The sequence below is a fragment of the Argopecten irradians genome, chromosome 5, assembly GCF_041381155.1.
Source record: "Argopecten irradians isolate NY chromosome 5, Ai_NY, whole genome shotgun sequence".
NCBI classification, from domain to species: Eukaryota; Metazoa; Mollusca; class Bivalvia; order Pectinida; family Pectinidae; genus Argopecten; species Argopecten irradians.
In genome coordinates, this window is record NC_091138.1 from 47,263,359 (window position 1) to 47,289,439 (window position 26,081).

At 36.1% G+C, this 26,081-nt stretch overlaps 2 protein-coding genes across 2 annotated transcripts; both read right to left on the reverse strand.

Annotated features, from left to right (window-relative positions):
* Positions 1–1,460: 1,460 nt before the first annotated feature.
* Positions 1,461–25,269, reverse strand: LOC138324467 (acidic mammalian chitinase-like). The gene is made up of 14 exons (XM_069269530.1): positions 25,135–25,269; positions 20,806–20,980; positions 20,183–20,435; positions 19,766–19,890; positions 19,370–19,493; positions 19,040–19,225; positions 18,612–18,731; positions 17,755–18,070; positions 17,203–17,385; positions 16,707–16,868; positions 11,081–11,255; positions 8,939–8,996; positions 5,712–6,093; positions 1,461–2,290 (listed from the first exon to the last, which is right to left on the reverse strand). The coding sequence occupies exons 1-14, from the start codon at positions 25,187–25,189 to the stop codon at positions 2,127–2,129; spliced, it is 2,478 nt and encodes an 825-aa protein (XP_069125631.1). The 5' UTR covers positions 25,190–25,269; the 3' UTR covers positions 1,461–2,126.
* LOC138324070 (acidic mammalian chitinase-like) lies at positions 6,088–11,216 on the reverse strand. Its single transcript, XM_069269083.1, has 8 exons — positions 11,081–11,216; positions 8,744–8,996; positions 8,252–8,376; positions 7,905–8,028; positions 7,580–7,765; positions 7,207–7,326; positions 6,460–6,925; positions 6,088–6,202 (listed from the first exon to the last, which is right to left on the reverse strand). Exons 2-7 carry the CDS (start codon positions 8,897–8,899, stop codon positions 6,515–6,517), a joined length of 1,122 nt encoding a protein of 373 aa, XP_069125184.1. The 5' UTR covers positions 8,900–8,996; positions 11,081–11,216; the 3' UTR covers positions 6,088–6,202; positions 6,460–6,514.
* Positions 25,270–26,081: the final 812 nt, after the last annotated feature.

Consider the following 26,081-nt stretch of genomic DNA (forward strand, 5'->3'; position numbering starts at 1 on the left):
AATGAATCTCTCCTTCCTAACATCTCTTTAGAGACTCTTTAACGTTTGGTCTTCAGTTATGATCCCTCGCCCCTATGAGGATGGGTCTAGGGTCTGTCCCCTGGCCCAGACACACCAAAATCCTCGCCCCTATGAGGATGGGTCTAGGGTCTGTCCCCTGGCCCAGACACACCAAAGTCCTCGCCCCTATGAGGATGGGTCTAGGGTCTGTCCCCTGGTCCAGACACACCAAAGTCTATAACTTTAGCATTTTTTTGTTCTTGTTTAGCACTCAGTATAAATGGAGTTGGACTACTGGTTTGCTAGTTATCAGTACAATGAGACTAGGTGAGTGTGCTAGTTCTGTGTCTTTGACAGCATGCTTCAATGAAAAAGTACTAGAAAAAAGACAAGAGTTTACGCTATTGCTAAGAGACACAACACCCACGAATATACTACAGCATAAGCCTGCATTCATAGGCAATAAATTGCATACAAGAGAGGCCGTCCTATACATGATCTTCAATGACTAAGCCCAATAAACCAACCATTTTGTTTATTTGCTTAAATTAATGTCCTATTAATAGCCAGGGTCATGTAAGGACGGCCTCCCATGTATGCGGTGTGTTGCTTGTATGAGGTGCTGGTGTGTGTTTTGGGAGACTGTGGCATATTCGGGATGTGCCTTCCTGTAAAGTGGATATTTTGTCATTTTATAGTGCTATATCCCTGAAGCATGCCATTGAAGACACCAAGAAACACAACCCACCTGGTGACATTATACTGACGACGGGCGAACCAGTCATCCCATTCCCTTAATGCTGAGCACCAAGGAGGAGCAGAAATTACCAATTATTTAGTCTATGGTGTGTCTCGGCCAGGTGACAGAACCCAGAGCCTTCCTCACATGGACGAGCGCTCAACTGTAGGGCAAAAGTGAAGTTGTGCTGAGGGAGACGTTAGGAAGAAAAAACAAGTCCTAAATTTAGTCGCCTTTTACGATCATACAATAGGGGCATCAGGTAAGATTCTAACGCCCTAACTGCAGGGCACCGACGTTTACGAATAAGATTTTACATATATATACCAAACACAGGTAATGAGCTATATTTGTTTCATAGTCATTAAATCCATTGCGCATTGCATGTAATCGCTGCTATTAATTGATTCACTAAAATGTCAAGCGAATTTACGTGCTTTCACATATACAAATGTATATTTTTTATTTTTTAATTCGATGTTTATCTCTTGAAATCTAGTCTAGTTGTACCTACATGTATTTGAAGCTCTGAACCGTACATTCACTTGGTTATTATAATAATGTCTATGGCGAGATATGGAGTGAGTATTTTTATTGACATACAACTTCAATAAATAAAAATTAAAAAAAAAAAAAAAAACCCGTAAAGGATTAAAGTTATTATTCATTTTTATGTACAGATACTGGAAAATATCACTAAAGTAAAGTTAAAAAAAACAACAACAATACAGAATTTAAAATAATTAAAACAATAAAACAATTTAAAATGTCACTTGCAGATTAAGACAGATAATTATGGATAAATGTTAGAAAATTAGAAAGGCTAACGATACAGGACTATCAAATACTTCTACAGTGAAATTATTGGCGGTATACAAATTTTCGCTCCATTCGCAATAATGTATTCACGTCTGGCTTTCTGATTGGCCTATTCATTTTTTCATTCCACAACGAAAAAAAATCCCTGAATGGCGCCGAAACCCGACGTTATCGTGACGTCACAAAAGAAACATTGACGTTGCGTATTGATTTTGAAAATATAATCCCTTGTAAAAAATCAAGGGAATCGTACGTGTAAACGTATTTCATTTTATAAAGTAGCCTCGAAAATTCATTACAAGCATTGAAGTCACTATTTTTTAATTTCATCGAATTCACACAGATTGCAAACAAAATTTCTTTCATACCCGATGAAATTAAGAAATAGTGACTCCAATGCTTAAATATATTAAGAAATGATATGTATTAATATTAAACAATTAAATTTTAGATGTAAAGTTGGGAAATTACCACACCGAATAGACTGAATGACTGACTTATTGCAAATATTGACTTTTGTTTTCGAACGCCTGAAAGACGGACAGAACGATTGATGCCTTGGACATGTCTAACAATTGGCCTCGTCCGCCCAGACACATGCCAGATTGCCGCTATCAAACAAAGTTCCGGGAGAACAGGACATCTCGTAGGTGAGGTCGTTAGCACATTGGATAAACTTAGAACAATCAGTGGGATGAGGATAAGTTCCTGCTGGTATGCCGACACAGTATTCTGCAACGGAAAAGTTTTTTTTATGATAATCAAACCCTCAAATTCACTTGAAATCAGAAAAAATCTAAATTTTGACCAATCAGAAGCTATGGAACATTTTGCTCGTTTGGTCACAAAAACAAAATGGCCTCAAACATTTAGGCACCAACCCTAATAGTTATTTGAAGTTTCACCGATGTCCGATCTTTTTTTAAAGATATCATACGGACAAAATTCACGGCGATCCGAATAAATCCTTGATTTTTTTAGAACTTTAATTAAGTTATTAGAAATTTGTGTGGTAAAATCTACAGAAATTGGATGCCACTTTGTTCAGAAAATTTGTTACATTGTGAAAAAAAAAAAAAAAATTGTGATTTTTACTTCAATTGTACTATCCATTGCAGTAAAAACCAGACAGATCGATATCTATGTGAAATACCTACTCTACCACTGATTAAAATAATGTCTTAGATATGCTACCTCTGCATAAAGACCACCTGCTTAATAAGACCACTTTAAACGATTAATGTGAACACAATACACCCTGTGTGTAAAGACCACTTGGCTACAAAGACCCACTGTATCGGTTGTGGCGAATAGAACCAAGATAACCAATTAGACATACTATCAAGTATATCTAGAACCATGTCACAATAATTTCAGTTATTACATTAAAAATGAAAATTGAATGCTGATTTATTGAGTTATAATAAATTTGATTAACAATAATATTGTTCTCATCAAGGAGTTAACTCCCCTTATCTTCATAAACATTACCATGTTTATATGTTTTATATAATTGTTTGTTTGTACAACCGATATCACGAGAAGACTAAGATAGGCTATGCCTGATGTCTTATCCTATTGACACTTAAAATTTTTTGTCAGTGAAATATTTAGAAAGTGAAAGACCTCCTCTTTCTCGGTCCTTAGGGTGGTGCTTATATACAGTGACTGTCTATCGTAAGGTTAATTTGACGCGGAATGAACACGTCCGCGGACCATGATAATATATTCACGCAAAATGAAAATTAACTATCTACAAAATGTATACATAATAATAACCAATAATAATTTGGACCATGCAGGTCAAATGATAAATATTTCCGAAGGTTTACGACTCCTTTTTAGGTCACCTGAGACGAAGTCTCAACTGACCTTTTCTAATCGCCTTTTGTCCGTCGTCGTGCGTTTTTTTTTCGTCGTGTGTCCGTAATCAAATTAAATTTTCGACTTCTTCTCCAAAACCGCAGAAGCAATTTCAATGAAATTTTGCACAAACCTTCTTAAGCATAAGGCCAATCAAAATTGTGAACTATATGAACCCCACCCTCAGGAGGGTGTGGGAGGGGCCAAAAGAGGTAAAATTGGCCGAAATTTAAAAATTCTTCTTCTCCACTCACAGATGTGGTAGAATCAAATACTCTTCATAGATAGAAAGATCCCAAAGCCCTCTACAAAATTGTGAATCATATCACCCTTGGGTATCAGGTTTCCCCCTGGGGAGGGGGTTAAGTTTACTAAAGTTTGTATAGGAAAAACACATTTTTGAGCATTATTTGGTCATTTATAATAGGAAATTAGTCAAATGAAGTCAGAAATATCCATTTGAAATGGTCATTGAATCCTTTTACAAATTTTCCATGACTTGGGGCCTTAAAACTTCAAAAATCTTCTGAAATTCTGGAACTGGTAGAATCAATTACTCTTGATTGATTGGAAGACGGTCTAAAGGCCCTTTACAAAATTTGTGAATTATATGGCCCTAGGATCTCAGATTTTTCCCCTGGGGAAGGGTCAAAATTACTGTAGTTTATATAGAAAAAAAAAACACATTTTTTAACATTATTTGCTTGCTTAGAATTATTAGCTGAGATAGCATTGACGTTATCACATGGCCGACCCAGGGCCAGAGGCCGGGGCCAAAGGGGTCAAATTGGCTAGCTAATTCACGCGATACCGGAAGTCAGGTTAGCGAATTATTAGCCATGCTTTAGTGATTTGTTTGTTTGTTAGTTGATTTTTAACGTCTATTATCCATCATTGGTCCCATGTATGCGGTGTATTGCGTGTATGTTGTGCAGGTGATTGTACTCCTGCCATGTTCGTGGGACTTCTTGTTAGTGGAACTGTTGCCCTTTTATAGTGCTATATATGGGCATGGGACACCAAGCACAAAAGGGGTCACAATACTGGCTAGATCTCCACTCCTTACTGAACGCTAAGCAAAAATCTTATAGACTGTCTGAACCAGAGCCTTCCCCACACGCGATCAACCGGAAGTGCCAGGCATTGTCAGTTAAAGAAGACGAGAAAAGATATCCAGCGCCTTTTTTAATAGATTTCGCCATAATTTAGTGACACCAAACTTTCAAAAACATATATTAAGATATACTTGTCAGCGATAATCTACTAAAAAATTAACAACAATGACATTACACTGTGCTAAACTCTTGCATCGCTCACGATATTCTAAGCATTTGATACTTTAGAAACTTCCGGAACAATTCAGGTTTATTTAGTCAATAAAAGAAAGTGACGAAACGGATAACTTTTAGTACCGACCACATATTTAAGTTATTTCACATCATTCTAGGTCCTAGCTGTACGTTGCACTATCGCTTTATAAACCGTGTGACCATAGACCGCTTTTGTTGCAGTTCTAATTAATATTTATAAAAATACACAGCTTTGCGTAAGAGAAACAGAATAAAAAAAACACATTATAAAATACCAGACTAAGTGTCTGAGCTCTAGATCTAATGCACCCCAGAAAGGTGTTCAAGCATGACACAGGTAAGTCACCAAGTGCACAGAGACTTGACGGTGTCCTAGCGGACGACTATTTTGAACAGCGAAACAAGTGTATCGTATCACTATCAATATGATAATAAACACACTTTTATGTAACAAAGAACTTCAAATCAATTTCACATTTAAAGTTCTGATGAAGTAAAGGAAATTATTTATTACAATGCACTAAGGGCGTAAACCATCTCCTTGCAATAGTCCCAAAGTTAATGAGCGAAAGTGCTACGTTCACCTGTTGCAGAGGATGATTTCATAGTGGAAATTAAGGTTAGGAAGTATTTAGCGAGCACTTAAGTCTAACAGACATATTTCTAGTTACATATTTGAACTAACTTTGCATTGTACGTCAAGGCCTCTTGGGCCTCATGTTCGTGTCATAAATTTGTGGTCAATGCATCGGAGTTACATGGTTCAGTAAACAGTAGGTGATGCTATTTCTTGGATTTTGTTCATTCCACATGGTCAACAACAGCCGATTTTATCAATCAAAATAACAATTTAAACATACAAACAACACCAAATGTAAATGCAGAAGTTTTGCGGAAGAAAGGAGATAGGATACTAATAGTTGGTATTTCGATGGAATAGATTTTCGCTATATAAGTTGTCATGTTTATTTACTACATACCTTCTAGTGCCGCTGTTGGGTTCACTGTTACTGGGGCTGGCGTTGTAATAACCGGGGCAGCGGTTACTTGTGGTGTGGTAGCGATCGGAGCAGCGGTTATAGGTGGTGTGGTAGGTACCGGAGCAGCGGTTACTGGTCGTGTGATTGTGATCGGGCCAGCGGTTACAGGTGATGTGGTAGTGATCGGGGCAGCGGTTACAGGTGGTGTGGTAGGTACCGGAGCAGTGGTTACAGGTGTGTTGTAGTAACTGGAGCAGAGGTTACGTGTGGTGTGGTAGTGATCGGGCCAGCGGCTACTGGTCGTGTGATAGCGAACGGAGCAGCGGTCACAAGTGGTGTGGAAGGTACCGTAGCGGCGGTTACTTGTGATGTGGCAGTAGCGCTAGCGGTTGTGCACCGGGCATTGGTGTACACCTGTCCACCGACACAGCGGAAGTAGAGACCACATTGGGTAGCGTCAGGGTAATATCCATCATCCTTATCTATACACACTGAAATAAAAAAAGAGAACATTACCGAAAAAATAACAATCAAGTTTGGAGCATTAAGACTCATAAAAATTTCTTCATGTTAGTTTGATGAAAACATTAATGACCAACATTGTTATGGGAATGAGAATATCTTTTAGATAACGTATGGCTTTGTTGTAACCCAATTATCATTTTAAATATATCCACTGTTCGATATCTGCAGAACACTGCCTTAACAAATTAAAAGCATCTGGTTCTTTTCTTGTGCTTTTACAAACCTAAATTTGGTAAGATCTGCCATTCGTTTTTAACTTGAGTTTCAGCTTAATAATATCAATATTCGTTAATTGTAGCACATCTACTCATGTACATACTGTCGGCATCTGATGTTGGTGCCGCCGTAGTTACCGGGGTAACAGTTGTTGGTGCCGCCGTAGTTACCGGGGCAACAGTTGTTGGTGCCGTCGTAGTTACCGGGGCAACAGTTGTTGGTGCCGCCGTAGTTACCGGGGCATCAGTTGTTGGTGCCGCCGTAGTTACCGGGGCAACAGTAATTGGTGACGCCGTAGTTACCGGGGCAACTGTTGTTGGTATCACTACAGACTCTGCCGAAATAAGGTCGTCTTTGATTCTGTTTATTAGCGGGAACTTCCGGCTCGATGAGGCGCAGACTTGGTTAAAGTCGTCCAGAGGAAGGGCCCATACCATGGCGCCACCAAAGCCTTCTTGTACTAGCCACGATACCTAGCGGAGAAAATACGTTATCAATATGGGTTGTGGGTAAAGATTTATAGCAAGCCAAGGTAAACGTCTTATACAAAGAAATATAAAATACATAAATGGAATTTTAACAAAAAAGTATTATGATACTCCTCCCTCTAAATCACATTTAAGAAATGCTATATTTAAAGTTCTAAAATGACTCTGGCTGTTAATAGGACGTTTAATTAATCTAATTGTTATATAATCAACTATAGATTTGGATTCAATATTTTTTATCATAATTCCTTTTCAATTTATCCTACCTTTGTTGAGAGACTCTGTTCGTCGTCATAGCCGATCCACGTCTTGCCGTTTACGTAGTATGGAACGTGTTGTTCATTGTCTCTGTAGGTAGTTCCTCCGGAGGCCATCATCGTACAAATCTAAAAAAAAAAAAAAAAAAAAAAAAACCTAAAAGAAAAAACCTAAAAGAAACAAGAAAAAAAGAAATGTCCGAAAAAGTTCCATGTCTCAATCCTAACCAAAACAAAGCTGGTACTATATTTTTTCTGATTGCTAGTAGTTCATGAATATTTTGCCTTATAAAGGTACTCGATAAACAATCATTCATTAGTAAATTTGATAATTCCTGATTACAGTGTTTGTTTTCTTTTTATTATTTACTTTTTCACTTACCTCATAGTAGGACAAGTAGCCGGCTTCTTGCGTGAAAGGTCCGGCTGGACTTGCACCACTTACCGGCGCCCCAAGGCCATATTCAGACTCACTGGTGAGCGTGAAGCCACGCCCATAAGATGCCAGACCAATGTTCAGCTTGTCCCTGGGCGCTCCGAGTGTAACCCAGTAGTTGGAAACCCATATCTTGAGAAGCAAATGAATAAATTAACGCAGTGATTACTTACCAATGAGTGCTAATTGGTAACGTTAGATATTGCTAATAACCGCACAACCGCTGTAATAATTTATTTTCAGGCATAAATCACGAATATAATAAACATACCATGTTCAGTTCTTTCTCTTCTTCTGTCTCAGAGTTTCTCGAATCTAAAGGACTGCCGTGGCCAGTTGTTTGCTCCCATGCACCATGGAGGTCATATGTCATGATGCTGATAAAGTCCAAATACCTGGAGAAAATATAAATTGTATTGGAATCGTCAGGCACATAACACACTATGTGTTCGGGGTGCTAGATAATAACCCCTACTACTAATGTGAAATTAATATAAGCAATAAGCGTAAATGTAAACGGTGATTTCTATTAAGAAATTGTTCATGGCGGGTATGCAGGCGATGATATTTATATCAGTATTCATATAATGTGCATAAAAAATCATTTCGTATGCTTACTGGGCCATTGTTGGCACATCGTAGGCAGGGTCAATGTCAGTCTTCCCGGCAGCCACGGCAGCGGTTACTAGGAGACGGCTATTTCCGGTTTGTGCCGATTCATTTTCATAGGCTTCATGCAGCTCCTGGAAACCATCGGAATATGTAACATAATTAATGTAACCTTAAAGTATTTAAAAAAACGGGGGGAAAAAACACCCAAAAAAAAACGACAGACGATATCGCGAAAATATGAATTGCAATAGAACTGCAAATACAAAATAAAAGAATTGGTCAAGTTACTAATTTTTTTTGTGTATTTATTATCTCTGAAGTGTACATAATTCTGTAATATATTTATACAGTTTGATGAATATACTCTCAACAAGATAATTGAGGTGCCCTTGAATTTCGTAGATGTTTCTGATTTACAGTGTTAAGAAAGAATGACAAAAAAGAAAAAGAAAGGAAAGAAAAAAAAAGAAAAAAAACTCTTAACAAAACCCGACATACCTTACATAGTAGGCCAAAGTTGACTTTATCAGTAGGGTCTCCACCTCGGCTGCTTGGATATTCCCAATCGAGGTCAAGGCCGTCGAAGCCGTACTTCCGGAGGAAGGTGATGGAGGTGGAGACAAATGTGTCCCTGGTTGCTGGATTTGTCACCATGGGTGAAAAGTGGGTACTGGCTTGGTTTCATCCCCCGACAGCCAGCAGGGTTTTCAGGTTAGGGTTCTGTTGCTTCAACGCGTTAAACTCGGCGTACCTACATATGGCAATGCGTAAGGTCATTTGAGTACTAAGTCCTCATGCATAAAGAGCAATATATTTCGTAAAACTGTTAATGTACCCGAATATCGTCTAACACACATAGTTATTATCAACCTTATGACAAAGAATAATGTTTGTTAATGCCGCTTGGTTTGTTATCAGTTTTCAATTTGAAAATTTAAAAGACTTTTCCATACATGACTGAAGCAAAACAGAAACATGTAAACCACTTCGATACATATCGATAATGATATTTATAATATAGCAAATTTTAATACTTTATTAGAAGATGTTGTTTTGCGTAATGATATTGTTATACAATTTTAATTAATTTGTATTTGTTTTCCAACTTCTGTATCCAACTTTTTGATTGGCAGATTATTTTTCTTCAAATACTACATGTATGAAGAAAAAATCCGAGAATGGCGCGAAAACCCAACGTTATCATGACGTCACAATAGAGACGTCGACGTTGCGTATTGATTTATGAAAAATAATCCATTGGAAAATCAATGGAATCGTGTTTAAACGTATTTTATATTATCAAATAGTCTGAAAAATTAATTCTATGCATTGATGTAACTATTTTTTTTAACTTCATCGGCTTATGAAATTCGCGGATTCACACAGTTTGCAAACTAATTTTCTTTCATAACCCGATGAAGTTAAAAAATAATGACATCAATGCTTAATTACAACTAGTTAACATTTTATGTGTGACCAGTGAAAGTCAAGGTTTAATACCTGATAGGGTACACACTGCACTAGTCATTGAAGCGACACACATACACTTTTCACCGATTGTGTAATACCCCCCCCCCAAAAAAAAAAAAAAAAAAAAAAATAAAATAAAATAAAACCAAACACATCATTAAATAAACCACTTTCCAGCCAGAAGAAAATGTTTAAGAAGATGTTATTTACTTCAAATAAATAATGTTTATAATTTAAAGATAATCGAAACACCCAGTGGCACAGTATATAAGCAACATACATAAAAGCGTAAATCTTTAGAAAATATATTTCCCTTGCTGTATCTAATTGCTGTGACCCGTAGTATTTTCTCAAGAAAACAAAGATAAATGACTCAGCATTACAAGTAAAGTCTTGACATCACTAACATACCACATTATCATGTTGAAAACCACTGGAAATCCTATCGCATGAAGAGGCATGTAACGAGCATTTTCATTGGTTTAAAATGTCATCATCTCACTGATACAACGACGTAAAACTACAACGACGTAAAGAAAAGTGCCCCCAATACATTCTGTTATTTTTTGAATTAAACTGAAAGATAACGTCTAATTCTTTTGATGCTATCTAATCCCTTTGACTTTAAATAAAATGCCGATGAAATTTGTTGAAATTGAAATTGAAGATAGCGATCAGGTCATGTTTGTGGTTTTTTTTCTCTTTTGCGTCGACTTGGTGGTAAGTATAAAATCTCAATATTGAAAGACGAACACAAACAGTTTAGAAGCGGAGAAACATATGTCATCAGGAGAAGTAATGCCTCATGCATCCCATCTCTTAACATGTTCATAGATGTAAAAACTTTTTTTAAAATTTGATTAAAAGGCAATGAAATAATCTATTTGTACATCGAAATGAGTTCGTGGATCGATGTCAGTTAAAGGTGATACATCGTACTAGTCATCGAAGCGTTACACATAAAGTCATAAAGTCACATAAACCTTGCAATAAGATAACATTTTTTATAACAAATTCTATAATATATATTATCCCGAAAAGTATTTGATGTCTCTAATGGAGTTGTGTGTGTTTATTTTCCTATGCCTCTTTTGTTTTCGCCTTGATGGCTGGTAGGATTTGAAAGAGGCACAAAAAAGAAAATACACCACTATGACCTTGATCTGAAACATGTTTATCAGAGTACAAGACACGTACAGCACACTACGTAACACGCGACGCACCACATACATGGGAGACCGTCCTTACAGGACCCTGGCTGTTAATATGACGCTCATCAATCAACCAAACAAATTGAGTTTCATCGCCCTACTTTAAAGACCAATGCAAGTTACCCTGCAGTATCGAAAACTTTTTAAGACTTACAATTGTTCATCATTCTGGTCGTACGTGGCCAGCTGGTTGTTGGTGATCTGGGCGAAGGAGTAGATGAGATGGGTACACAGACTGGGGTCGATGTTCCCTGGCATAAACTTTCCAATACCGGGCCGGTACTGGGACCAGTTAGTATGGTAACACACACGTCGGTATCCGGCTTGGGCTAAATTGATTTATATAGATATCAAAATGCCATGGTATAATTTTGAAATGTATATCCTTTCTTTGCATATTACAAAGTTACTATCGATGCGGGTAGATATCCATTGTGACGTCATTATCTTGTGATGGAAAACTCACGACGTTTTTTCCATAAAGTATGACGTTACGTTTGCAAACAAATGACGTCACAATCAATACCTACCCGCAAGGGGAGATAACTCTGTAATATGCACATGCAGAATAGGGAAAATAGCGATGTGTATTGTCTGTATGATCCCTCCTTATCTTACAAACGGATACTATACATGTCAGCCAATATATAATAGACTTATGTTTTAATTCAATCTCTCAATTTTGCATTTTGTTGTATGCTTGTACATGGAATTCAAATTCATGACATATTTTGAATTTTGTTTTGATTATAAAACAGGACTTTAAACAAAACGAAATAATAGGTTTGAAAAATCAAATGTACTTTATGTCAACAAACATTCAATGATGTTAAACGCTGTCTGTTTTTAGTTTCAGTGTTCTCCATGGCATTCATTGTTAAACCAATTGTCTGAATTATCTTTATTTAACTCTGCATCAACTATTTATAGCAGCTGTTATTGTAAAAACAAACTGTTATTGTAAAAAAAAGACTCTACAAAAAATACAAAAAAAACAATATCATTTATCAATGCTGGCAGGGAATCTCCACCCTGGCGTTTCCCGCTACATAAAATATAACAAGAAAACAGAAACCCTCTTAAACGATTATTATATTTGTAACCCTAAATTTTTTTAAAAATTAGTCGAAACGTTATATAACTGATAATAAATACTGACCTTGATAACCTTGGAATAAGACGCTGACGGAAACGAGAATTAATTTGGCCAACATGTTGACTGTCCTATGGTGTTTATACTGAAGATCACAACCTTTTCTCGATTCGGTGTCTACACTTTACATCTCTTATTCTCTCTGATGTCATGTCTCCGTCAACAGAAGTGCTGGTCGTTGATAACGTCAGTCTCGCATCTATAATTAACCAACACACCGTTTATTAAGGGTATCCGTTTGCATTGCTGCATGTTATCAAACTATGGATATTATAATTACACTTCCCGGTTTGAATTCGTACTTAGAGTAATAAAAAAACCGGTTTCACGCTTTGTGCATACTCAATGTATAAAATGTATAAACAGGTTTTATGCTATTACATAAAGCTTAAAATACGACACGAATCAATAAACACTGAATATGTGGTGTTACGCAGTTTGAAAGAGAGATTAATATTTGAACATGTTAAGAGTGTATATACCTTTGGTGGTAGTTTTTTGCCTGAAACATGTATTGTAATCCAACATGTTTTTGCGTGAGTTCTAATTTCGATTATTTCGCAGAAAATCAGATTCCGTGAAAAACACGTTGCCGCGAAAATTTTTCAAATACAGCTAAAGTAGGAACATAGAGGTCTCGAACGCGAAATAATATCGTCATGAAGAAGTCGTTATGCGTGAAAACGCGAAATGAAGTTTACGCGAAAAAAATAAAATCGTCATGAAGAAGTCGTTATGCGTGAAAACGCGAAATGAAGTTTACGCGAAAAAAATAAAATCGTCATGAAGAAGTCGTTATGCGTGAAAACGCGAAATGAAGTTTACGCGAAAAAAATAAAATCGTCATGAAAAAGTCGTTATGCGTGAAAACGCGAAATGAAGTTTACGCGAAAAAATAAAATCGTTATGAAGAAGTCGTTATGCGTGAAAACACGAAATGAAATTAACGCGAAAAAAATAAAATCGTCATAAAGAAGTCGTTATACGTGAAAACGCGGAATGAAATTTACGCGAACAAATTAAAATCGCCATGAAAATGTCGCTACGAAAATAAGTTAGTTTACTGTACGTTTTGTGGTTTATTTACTAATGTAACTTTATTCCAAGCTGTAAAAACATCTTTCCAAAAAAACATTTTTTTTGTGCTAAAGTTTGTTAAATTTTCAATTTTTTTTTCTTTAAACCACTAGCTACTGTGTTCTATAATTAAATTCTAGGCTGTCATATAAAACTAGATAGAAAAAAGGATTTGTCCTTTTGCTCAAACACCAACCAAAGTAACCACTTTGAAATAATGTGAATAATAAAAAAATGGCCGCCGGGTATGCGGTCGTGCCGATCTTGCTCTATACATTTTCGTAGTTATTTGGCATTTAAGACATTGATTTTTTTCCCCTGATTCTGTGGAAGTCGACGGGAGGAGTGATGACGCTTTATCGTGTTATATGTATCTCGTTTGATGACCCTGATTTGTGACATTTGCAAATCTTTGATTTTGTCCATTGTTTCTATTGTTTAAATTTTGAACTTTGAACTTTTACGTTATTTGCTTGCTTACTATTTACCTGAGTGGAACAGTGTCGCGTGATTTTTTTCGTCGCGCATGAGTAACCCTGGACTTACTGTTTGTGGCACAGTGTTTACCTGAATGATTTCCTCACGGACGTCAACTGTATATCCCGTAAATTGGGGTATTACTTCATACCGAGTCGCGTAAAAGCAGAAAACAAATCCGTACTTTTCTCTTTCATCTGTATCTTATTTAATGTTGACTTTCATGTTGATTTTGACATGCCATACTCGCATTAGTGTTACTCATTGAAAAGAACCTTCACGATCATTTTATTTTGTAATTTTACTCACTGGGATGAATGTGGTACAGTGAAATATGGCCGAACAGAACTGGGAGTATGCCTTTCCATCCAAGCGAACACGGAAGAAAAGGCGATATAATAGTCAGTCTCAAGAGGATGATTTAAAATCGTTTGAACAAACTCTTCAGGGTCTACCTAAAGACGTGTACATTTCGACGCTGTTGAAGCTCTCTGGTAATCAGAGAGCAAGATTGTATGGTACCGGGCAATTCTCTTCGACAAGGCAAGACACTTAAAAGATTTCCAACATCTCGCCTGGTTTCAAGGAAGAGCACTACCAAATCTTCTGCACAATCTAAGTATGCCAGATATTGTGATGTTATCAGTCAATTTCTTAAAGGCGATTCTGGTGGTGACCTCAATGAACTATTCTCCTCTCAGAAAGGCGCGTCCACATCTAAAGAATTCACATCAGATAGCTGTCTTCCGATCGATGACAACACTATATCAACGTTATGTATTGATATCCATATGCTGAACTTGCTAATGTGAGGAAAAGTCCTCATGAGATGAAGGAATGCTTGAACAGCCAAATTAATACGATAATCAAAGATCAAAAATCTATCAAATCTGAGCTGGAGGAGTTGAAGAAGGATGTGACATCATCTTGTGAAATGACAGATAAAATATTTGCTGGTAACACATATATAAGCTCTACCATGAAAGGCTTGTCAGAGAGACTTCATCTAATCGCTTCGAAAACTCTGTCACTGGATAGATTCCGGCAGTTAGTTGGAGCTGATATATCTTGCATGAATCAGGCCGTGAAGGAAAATAACTTCTATCGAGGATTAACGACGATCGGTTCGCGAATGTAAAAGCCTTGCATACGGACGTTAAGGACATAAGGACATGCTTTGAGAAGGACATAGCTGCTCGTCCTCAGTATCTGACTCTTTATCTTCTATAAAAACTAAGGTAAAAACCAATGACGCAAAAATCCAGGAGATTGCTGACGTTGTCCAACATAAAGTTGATTTAGCCTTAAAAGGTTTTGCAGAACAGGTAGGTGATTAGTTGAAAGGAGTCAAGAAATTCGTGTCGGACTCAGTAAATCAAATATTTGAACAACCTCTCGTTTGTCCTCCCAAAGGAAAAATTCCATCAAATGACTCGCCAGAGAGAATCTCTATTTCACCTGCCTCGGACTGCCATGATGTTACCAGCCATTTCGACCCGTATTCTGTTCCATCAGAATCTATATGTTATATGGAATCGCCGGTCCAATGTCATCCTCTGGGTGAATTAAGAAAATTCCCTGTAGTAACCAAGGACACCGCTAAGAATCTCTCAAAGCTTTCATCTCAGCGTATTCATCATGAGAAGCCAATGCAGACCAAACCCTTGTCTTAGGAAAGCCCCACAGGCCTTAGATCCAGAAATAGTGATAGCCATAAGCTCTCTGGAAGCCTTTCGACCAACGGATTCACTACTGTTGTAAGAAAGAAAACCACCCGACTCTTTCTATGTGGTATGTCAGCAACATGCACATTTGAGGACATTCAGTCATATTTAAGCGATCGTGATGTCACTGCAACCTTTATTTGGATCTTCAAGAGTAAGATAAAATACTCTGTATCTGCACAAGTCAATGTACTGTCCTCTGACATTGGTAAATCGGAAACCGGAAACTTCTGGCCTGCTAGAATTCCTGTGAGAAAATGAGTCCCTAAAAGTCGGTTCTAAGGTGAAAACGTGGAGTTTACAAACGTTAACGAAAATGAATAACTCAAAAAAAACCCTGCCGTTAGTTATTCTTTCTGTGATGACTGCTGTCAGAATAATGACATGGAATGTCACTGGTATAATGTCAGCGGCTTCACATCTCAATAATGCTCTAACGTCTCTAGACATTTGTGGCATCTCGGAACATTGGTTGTTAGAGGAGCAGAGACACTTATTTCAAAGTATTCATGGAAACTTTGACAGTCATGTTATCTCTGACTTTTCCCTTCACTGCGCAAAGGATGTCACCACATATTGATTAATGTCGGTAATAGCTTAGATGCAAAAATAAGAAATGTTCGTAAAACGATGGGTGAGACTTTTACGTGTCTACATATTTTTCGTTCGTTTTTTCACTCGGGAAAGAAAATTATTCTAGTTGTACCTACATATATTTTGATGTACTTTATATCAATTTAGAAAAAAGTTTTGAACCCCTAAACCGTTCTTTCGCTTGTTTGTCCTAACCATTTTTCAGCGGAACGAAAGCAATAAATAAAGACATACAATTGATGATGAGGTTTTATTGGCAAACGACTTAAAATACAAAATAATACAGTTGGAATTCAAACCATTACATGTCCTTTTGTACAGATACATAAAAAAACAATAGCAACGTCTATGATATTCACAAACACAACAAAATTATTAAAACTAAACTAAAACAAAATAACAACAAAACAGAATATATAACAATTAAATCGATAGAACGATTTGAAATGTCACTTGCAGATAAAGACAAATAAGTATGGATACACGATAGAAAACCTAACGATACAGGACTATCAAATACTGTAGTATTGGCGGTGTAGACATATTCGCTTACTTCGTAAATATATATATATTCACGCCCCAACATAACAACAAACTAAAATTTTGACATGCATGAAAAAAAATATTATAGATTTAAATCGCGAAAATGATTACACTGTGGAATCATTGAAAGCTGACTTGTCAAAATTATCCACTCTTCCTGTAATTCGAATGCTTGAAAGGAAAACAGAACGGTTGATGCCTTGGACATGTCTAACAGTTGGCCTCGTCCGCCCAGACACATGCCTGCTTGTTGCCATCATATAAAAGACCGGCGGGACAGGATTTCTCGTACATGATGTCGTTGGCACATTGGACAAACTTGGAACAATCAGATGGATGAGGATAAGTTCCCGCTGGCATGCTGACACAATATTCTGCAACGAAAAAGTTTTTTTCATGATAACCAAGCCTTTTTGGAAAGAGATGATTTATGTAAAAGGCGGTAATTACAATGCCCGGGACCCGCAAACTTACTCGCAAATTTGAAAATGTGTCCCCACTCCGCTGAACTCCCTATTTAATTCAGGACCTGGGAAACAGCGGCTATATTGTTTGCTTATAATTGGCGTGACTATATACGGTATTAAAATCGGTAACCTTCGGCACTTTCCGTAAACGAAAAATACATATTTCTCGTTAACAGAAAGTGCCGAAGGTTCCCGGTTGACTACAGTGTAAACGTTAATTTCTGATGACTTAAATACCGACCTCCCGGTGCCCCTGTCGGGTTCGCTGTTACTGGGGCTGTTGTAGTGACCGGAGCAGCGGTTACAAGCGGTGTGGTGGTGGCGACCGTACACTGGTCATCGTACACCTGTCCACCGACACACCGGAAGTAGAGACCACATTGGTTAGCATCCGGGTAATATCCATCATCCTTATCTTTACATACTGAAATAATGAATGAGAACATTGTCAGCAAAATAATAATTAAGTGCGACGCATTTTTCCTTCATGTTAATTTCATGAAATTATTTCTGATTTATATCATTATGAGACAGAGACTTATTTTACTTTACAATACAAGTTTTTTTATATGTTTTTTTTATGATTTCGTTGTAACTCGAATGCTATTTCAGATTGTGAGATTTAACCAAATATGACATAAATTTGTATTGCAGATCGCCTATTCGATATCTACAGAACGCTGTCTCTACAGAATAAAAAACACGTGTTTGTGCTTTTACAAACCTATATTTTGTCAAATCTGCCATTGATTTTGAACTTGAGTTTCAGTTTGATAATGTCAATATTCGTTACCTGTAGCACATGTACTAATGTACGTACTGTCGGTATCGACCATCGCTGTCGTGACTACAGTTGGTGCCTCCGTGGTTACCGGGGGAACAGTGGTTTGTGCCGCCGTGGTTACCGGGCCAACAGTGGTTTGTGCCGCCGTGGTAACTGGGGTAACAGTTGTTGCTACAACTCCACCCTCTGCCGCAATAAGGTCGTCTTTTATTCTGTTTGTTAGTGGGAACTTCCGGCTCGATGAGGCGCATACTTGGTTAAAGTCGTCCAGAGGAAGCGCCCATACCATGGCGCCACCAAAGCCTTCCTGTACAAGCCACGCCACCTGGTGGAGAAAACATAATATGATATAAGGATAAAGATTTATTGCAAGGTAAAGCCTTTTACTAAAAATTCCATAATGCAGTTTGCTATCAATTTGCCACTTTATAATTTAATAATTTCTATCGCTAAGTGACTTGCACAATTATTCTTCAAGATAGTATGGACGGCGACATGTACTTATAAAGGTGCACGAAAGTTTTATTTAATTCAAAATATTTTAATACAGTTCCTCTGCAAAGATTGATCCAAGATAAGGATTTGACACATCATATACTCTAAATGACAGGCGACATCTCAGCGTTCTAGATATGATATTTGTGATATAAATCGTGTCTTAATTTGACCATGTAATATTTCATTGATAAAATTACTCTCCCCACTCACTCATATTCATGCAATGATAAATTTAAAATTATCAGATTACTCCAGTTGTTAATATGACTAAATAATTGACTAATAAATCAATATTATAAAATATTAATCCACCATGGGCTTCGATTTACTTTCTATATTCATAATCACTATTTAGTAATTTGTCCTACCTTTTTCGAGAGACTCTGTTCGTCGTCATAACCGACCCACGTCTTGCCATTCACGTAATACGGGACGTGTTGTTCATTGTTTCTGTAGGTAGTTCCTCCGGAGGCCATCATAGTGCAGATCTGTAAAATCCAATTTTGCTTCAGGTTAAATATTAAGTAGTTCCGCAGGATGATATTTGTGATTTTTGTTTTGTCTTTTCAAGATACCCAACCTCTGTCATGAAAAATCACCAATTTTGAAAATCTTGAAATATTGTTCATTTTCCCCATTAGCTTCACTACAGACGACAATACAGAAAAAATATATTAACGAAACCATTAGTATGTATAAAGGTAAAAAAGTATTTCAACAAACAAACAAACATCCATTGGCAAACATGATTGTGGTTTGGGTTATTTATTTATCATTTACTTTTTTTTCCACTTACCTCATAGTAGGACAAGTAACCAGCTTCCCGCGTGAAAGTTCCGGCTGGACTTGCGCCGCTGACCGGTGCCCCCATGCCGTAATCAGACTCGCTGGTAAGCGTGAAGCCACGCCCGTAAGATGCCAGACCAATGTTCAGCTTTTCCTTGGGCGCTCCGAGTGTTACCCAGTAGTATGATGCCCATATCTTGAGAAGCAAATAACTAAATTAGTGTAATAACGCGGTGATTACATATAAATTGAAGGAATATTTTTTGGTAACGTTTGATATTGCTAATGATTACACAACATATGCAACGTTTCATATCTGTACTAAAGGACGCTTACATACCATGTTTAATTCTTTCTCTTCCTCTGTCTCAGAGCTTCGGGAATCAAGTGGACTGTTATGGCCAGTTGTTTTCTCCCAAGCACCATGAAGGTCATACGACATTATGCTGATGAAATCCAAATACCTGGAGTAAAATCGTCAGGTATAGAACACAAATATACACGAACGAACTAAAATATCTTGAAAACGTTCAGGGCTTTGAATACTTGTAATCAAACATGTGTTATTGTTTCAGGATGCTGGAAGTAACCTCTTCTCTCATATGATGCAAAATAAATACATGCAATGAAAACGGTGATTTAATTTAAAAGGAGAATATGACCATGATGAGCATAAAGATGATGATATAATATCAATATTGATGCAATGTGCGTAGAAATAATTTTGTATTCTTACTGTGCCATTGTGGGCACTTCGTAGGCAAGGTCAATGTAGGACTTCCCGGCAGCCACGGCGGCGGTTACTAGGAGACGGCTATTTCCGGTTTGTGCCGCTTCATTTTCATAGGCTTCACGCAACTCCTGGAGACCATAACATATATAATATGATGAATTGAATTAACTTTCACATTAAGAATACATACACATGCAAAGCAAGCGACTGACGGTGGTAAAATGTCTTTTCGACATCTTTCCAAATATTCGTGAATGAATAGTTTAAAACATTTTGTAGATGCATTATTGTAGAAGAATTGTTTGAGATTCCAGCAAATTTGTTCTCACCAACAAGATAATTGGTGTCCTTCTCGATGACTTCTGTTTTACAGTGTTAAGAAAAAAAACCAAACAAACTCTTAACAACAAACCGACATACCTTGCATAGTAGGCCAAAGTTGACTTTATCAGTAGGTTTTCCTCCTCGGCTGCTTGGATATTCCCAGTCAAGGTCAAGGCCGTCGAAGCCGTACTTCCGGAGGAAGGTGATGGAGGTGGAAACAAATTTGGCCCTGGTTGCTGGATTTGTCACCATGGGTGAGAAGTGGGTACTGGCCTGGTTCCATCCCCCGACAGCCAGTAGGGTTTTCAGGTTAGGGTTCTGTTTCTTCAGGTCGTTGAATTCAGCGTATCTACAATAATATTTTAACTGTGACGAGTGTATTTATTACAAGAATTATGACTAAGCATTTCAAGTCTCAAGAGCAATAATGTACCATGTTGAATCCTCTTGAAACCGTATTTCAATTTTCTAGTAGAGTTGTGTGTTTATTTTCCTGTATGTGTTTTTTGCCTGGTTAAATGTTAGGTTTCTGATAATAAAAAGGAAAAAATATAACACAACTATAGCCATAAAGATGTTTAAATGTTATATGAGTGTACTTTGATCATAAAATGCTTCGCATCGATTTTTTGAGAAACACTATGAATTTTTGTGTTGCATCGCAATAATAGAAAAGCCTATGTAAGTCATCCTGAAATATTGAACATTTTAAGACTTACAATTGTCCATCATTCCATTCGTAGGTAGCCAGTTGGTTGTTGGTGATCTGAGCGAAGGAGTAAATTAGATGGGTACAGAGGTTGGGGTCGATGTTGTCGACCTTGAACTTTCCATTGCCGGGACGGTACTGAGACCAGTTGGTGTGGTAGCACACGCGTCGGTATCCGGCTTGGGCTAAATTGATAGATTTACATAGATATTAAAATGTGTTAGTAAAACTGTGGATACAATACGTATTGACACGGATACATTCGTCAGCCAAGCAAAACAAAAATCTTTAGATAAATATCAATATATCTAATAGATTTGTATAGATGAAAAGTGTTTGGTTTGGTTCACACGAGAAGCATTTGCAAAATGTTACATGGAATTTTTAAGCCTTTACTAACTGGTGTTAAAGCGAGCAAAACCTATATATCTTATTGTTATGATTATTCCAATAAGAATCAAAGTAATTTAACGGGCAAGAGGAATTTATATAACCTTTACCCAAACATTTTACGTTTTATTTGTATATATATCACTATATGAATAAATACTGTGTTAGCTAACGGATTGAATGATCAATAACGCCAACTCAGAAATTACCCTCAATTTATTTCGTATTGCACATGATTCTCATAGGTTGCAAAGATAGACACTGTCTTATATCAAGCGCAACATTTCATGATTATTTGTTGTAACATCATGCAAAGCTTGTAATATGTTTGTGATACATTGTATTTATCATATAAACGTGGACAAAGAAGTTATTCTATCAGAAATGACAAAATATTATCGAATATTCAGAATTTCATATTTGGGACGGTTAGCGGTGTCCACAAACACAACACAAACAAATTAAACACATATTGAATATACATATAGGTAAACTACAGAGGCTTCTTGTAAATACATACCCACTTCCATTTCACCCAAAAGTATATATGGCCTCCTATAACGTATGCTTGTTATCGAACAAAATGTCTGCACATAGTTAAAATTTATTACTATACGGCCACTCGAAGTAAATACTTGATGTCTGATCGTATCACCATTTGGATAATCGAGCCAATCGGAAACCTTCACACTCGAATACGGAAAGTGTCGTGGGTTCCCGATTGTACCCTCACCTGCCGTTTTTCGGAACATAATGACTTTACGGCAGGTGAACGATTTATCGTAAGGTGGTCATGATATAAAACGTATAGTGAATTTCTTTTTGTTATGAATGCATGAATTTGTCGTCGTAAATCAACGACTTTTTTGTAAGTGACAGATATATTGGATGTTTTTTCATGTGATATTTTATAAAAAGAGTCTAAGACGAGCACAAAATCAAACTTCAAGACGTGTTTTATGATATCGCATATAGATTTGACACAAATTTAAGGTCCTTTTTATCACATAACCTCAACAATCTATTTTTCAAAGAATTTCGCATCAAAATGTATTGCGAGATTCCAGCGGAGATCGCAATTTTGTCCTTCCGTCATCGAAATCCTGGCGTCATGTCATTGTGTTGTTCACGTCATGACATCAACAGCCCAATTTTCTTGAAACTTTGCATATCGAAAGTACGAGTTGTTGCCCCTTTAAAATGACACTGGTTATTCTTTTTTTTTTTATTTTAAAAAGGCTCAAAGGGTCTGAATTCTTCGTATTCGTTTTCATTAAAACTACCTGTACAAACATGCCAAAATAGCTTAGCCTTTGTTAAATATTCTACATTTTTTATTCATAATAGTAAATCCTATACTTTATATCTAAATCCTGTTTTTTTATATTGTTAACGGGAGATTTTGTTTGAAATTATAATTTTAAGAAAAATGTACACTTTGGGGGGGGGGAGGGGGTGGGGTGGCGGGCGGGAATTAAAACGAAACATTGCTTTTAATCACCTCATTTCACCCTGTTACGGGTTTTGTCCACAATTTTACCCCACATTAAAAATACCTTGTTACGGGTTTTGTCCACAATTTTACCCCACATTAAAAATACTCTTATGACATTTTCTGTTTATGTGTAAATTAGTTTGAAATCCGGGAAAACAGTTTTTCCTGTGAATTGAAATAGAGAGTGCAGGTTGAAACGGACCAATTCTTTATTAGTATACCTAGCTATACATTTCCAGTTTATGATTCCATAGTCCAATGTAAGTGAAAATTAGTTTATTGTAATAATTTTAGATGCTTAATATCATGGTAAAACCTTTGAAATTTTTAGTTCCAATGGTAATTAAACGGAGGTCTCTGATTGACTGAAATTTAGATAATGTCAGAATTAAATGAAAATTGGTATATAGGGCTTATGAAGTATGCTGAATAACATGACATCACTTTCGAAAAGATTGGTTGTCATTGAAACAAAATGGAGGCCCCTGATTGGTTGAAATTTTGATATTAATAGATGTAAGTGAAAATTGGTACATATGGGTTATGATGTATGCTAAATGATATAGTAACATTTTAAAATACATTGTTGTCATTGCAGCGAAATAAAAGCCCCCTGATTGGTCAAAATTAATACTGTAGCCTTTATGGTTCTGGTATTAATATTTAGATTAAACATATTTTATTTGAAACTCAAATGTAACACTGTTTCCCTCTTTAATTATTTTTAATTCAATTTAAAATAGATTTCATCTACATAAGAGAGAGAGAGACAATCTAAATTTGTATCTTTTGAGTTCGAGTTACTGACGGAAATATATTTCTTTTCAATAATAATTTTATTTCTGATATTAACATGAAACTATTTGCTTCACACAAGAGTTTTTCTAGCTATTCGACATTTTGGTACTGTTAGGGAAAATGCAAGAATAAAAATGCACCAGTTTTATAGTATATATGTTATTCTCAAAATTTTATCACTAGCTGTTGTTTTATTATGGTGTCTATGATCAAGTTTGAATTAACAGTCATCTAGCACAAATATTGATTCTTTTAGAAAGTTCTCCTGGCTACATTTCAGTCTATGAAATACTATTTTCCCGGATTTCAATTTATTTGAAAAGTACCTGTTATGAGATTATAAGTGTGGAGAAAATCGTTAACATGCCAAATATTTTGAGCAAACCCATTATCCTAAATTTTTATCTTGCCAAAAATTTGATTTTTTTTACTTGAAAATCAATTTTTAGTAAAAAAAATAACCAATAAAAATCATTATAAATGGGTATAAAATAAAGGATGAAGTATCTCTTAACAAAAATTATTCAAAAAAATATATGTTCAAAAGTTGGACACAAGGTGTCCCCTTGACACATACCAAAAGTGTTAGAAAATATCATTTAGACCCTTTATGGCTTTTTAGAAAATACAAAATAGATAAAATGCACATATAAAGTTGTTATGTACTTCAACCTATTACACTGCAATTTTTTTTTTAAATTGGAACGTGGGCGGATTTTACAACCCCACCTTTTTTACTAATATCTATCGCGCCAGGTCATATACCACTAGTGACATATACAAATAAAAAGATATATACAATATTATCTGGATGAAAAGACCGGATATCAGGCGGATGATATAATAATTATTGTAACCACTTGGGTACCTTCACCATAGGGACAATAGCGATGCGTATTGACTAGATAATTTCTTCGTATCTTACAAACGAATTTACGTGTAGCCAATAGACAATAGACGTATTTATATATTCAATTTTCCAGTTTTACACTTTGTACTGTAATAATTATGCTTTTATATGAAATAAATTGAAATTGGAATTCATAAAAAAATTGAAATGCAGTTTTTGATGATAACATCTGACTTTCGAAATGCGACATACAAAGTGCACCCAGGAAGTAGTTTCGAAAGATTTGATATACTTGATATCAGTGAGGGACATTTAACATCTTCTTGAAAATAAAGAAAATGAAAATCAATGGAGAAATGCATTAATTAACGTTAAACGCAGTTTGTTCATTATTACATTATCTGTTTTCTGTTGAGCTATGTCTCAAGGAAGCATTCTTATCTATTGTATTATTGAATATAGTTTGTAAAAGTGTCATTGCCATTCATGATATTCTTTGTTAAAAAACATTGTTCGAATTACCATTTCGTTATATTTAGGACTGTATCAAAGATTTATACTGGCATTCCCTAACTGTAAAAAGTTAAAAAGGTAAAATGGAAACAAAGATTTTCTGAATACTATTCTTCCTATAGTATTTAGAAATGCTGGCATAAAACTCCGCTTCACATGTTGACTTTCCCGTAACATGAAACATTACTAACAAGAAATGATAATAACTCTATAAAAAGAAAATTAGATTTTGTAACTGTAAAAATGTTTAACAACAATTCACAAAGTTATAATAAATAACAATAAATACTGACCTTGATAACATTGAAATATGACGGTGATAGAGACGAAAATTAGTTTGGCCAACATGTTGACTGTCCTTCTATAACAATACGGAAGACCACATCCTTTTTCTCGATCTGGCTTTTATATTGTACACCCCCTTTCCTTCCGGTGTCATGTAGGACCCGTATATCGAGCACACTCCGTCATCAGAGGAAGGGTTTGACTTGATAACGTCAGTCCTGCAGCTATAATTAGCAATCCCGTCGTGCAACAACAGGTGGTGTTTTGTTTTAATAACTGTTTAGCAATATCAAATTTGACCTTCGTTTTATCCTCAATCTGCAACGATAGTTTAAAATTGTATTATTTTATTTCATTTATATTTCACTCTGTATACCTTCTGTTGTAAAGGGTATCTATCAGTTTACAGTATGTTATTAAACGACATAGGTATATTATTAGTTTATACGGTAATGATTCACTTTGTGTTTAGAGTAAGTTAATATTCAGCTTTTGCACCGCGTTAGGCGACTCTCTCATTATATAAACAGGTTATTTATATTACATTAGTTATTATGTTAAAAAAAAAAAAAAAATCAGCAATCATGCATCTAAAATGATAAGTTAACAGTTTTGTTAAAGTTAAAAGAAATAATTCTTATATGTTAATATACCTTTGATGATACATGTAATAATTTTGTCTTAAAATACGCAAGGTACCGTAAATCAACATATTTTTTGCGTGAGATTTAATTTCGCATGTTTCACAGACAATGTGAGTACGACTAAGAATTCGCGATAATTAATTCTCCGCGAAAAGGTTTCAAATACAGGTTTAGTTGAACCAAAGACACATGAAATAAAATCATGATAAAGCCGTTTTGTGTGCAAACGCGAACAAGAAAATAATAAAACCGACACGAAAATGGGGTTATGCGTGAAAACGTAAATTTCATTCGCCATGAAAATAAGATTG

Bases quoted from the DNA above. Each gene is read 5' to 3' on its own strand.
- LOC138324070 (XM_069269083.1), bottom strand. From the start codon at position 8,899: ATGGTGACAAATCCAGCAACCAGGGACACATTTGTCTCCACCTCCATC. The intron at 8,377-8,743 runs GTATGTCGGGTT...GATGGTTTCCAG, and splicing joins ACTTTGGCCTACTATGTAAG to GAGCTGCATGAAGCCTATGA. The intron at 6,926-7,206 runs GTAGGATAAATT...TTTCTCCGCTAG, and splicing joins AACAGAGTCTCTCAACAAAG to GTATCGTGGCTAGTACAAGA.
- LOC138324467 (XM_069269530.1), bottom strand. From the start codon at position 25,189: ATGTTGGCCAAACTAATTTTCGTCTCTATCACCGTCATATTTCAATGT. The intron at 19,494-19,765 runs GTAAGAATACAA...ATTTTACTCCAG, and splicing joins GAAGTGCCCACAATGGCACA to GTATTTGGATTTCATCAGCA. The intron at 6,094-8,938 runs GTCGGGGGATGA...CACAACCGCTAG, and splicing joins ACCTGAAAACCCTGCTGGCT to CGCTACTGCCACATCACAAG.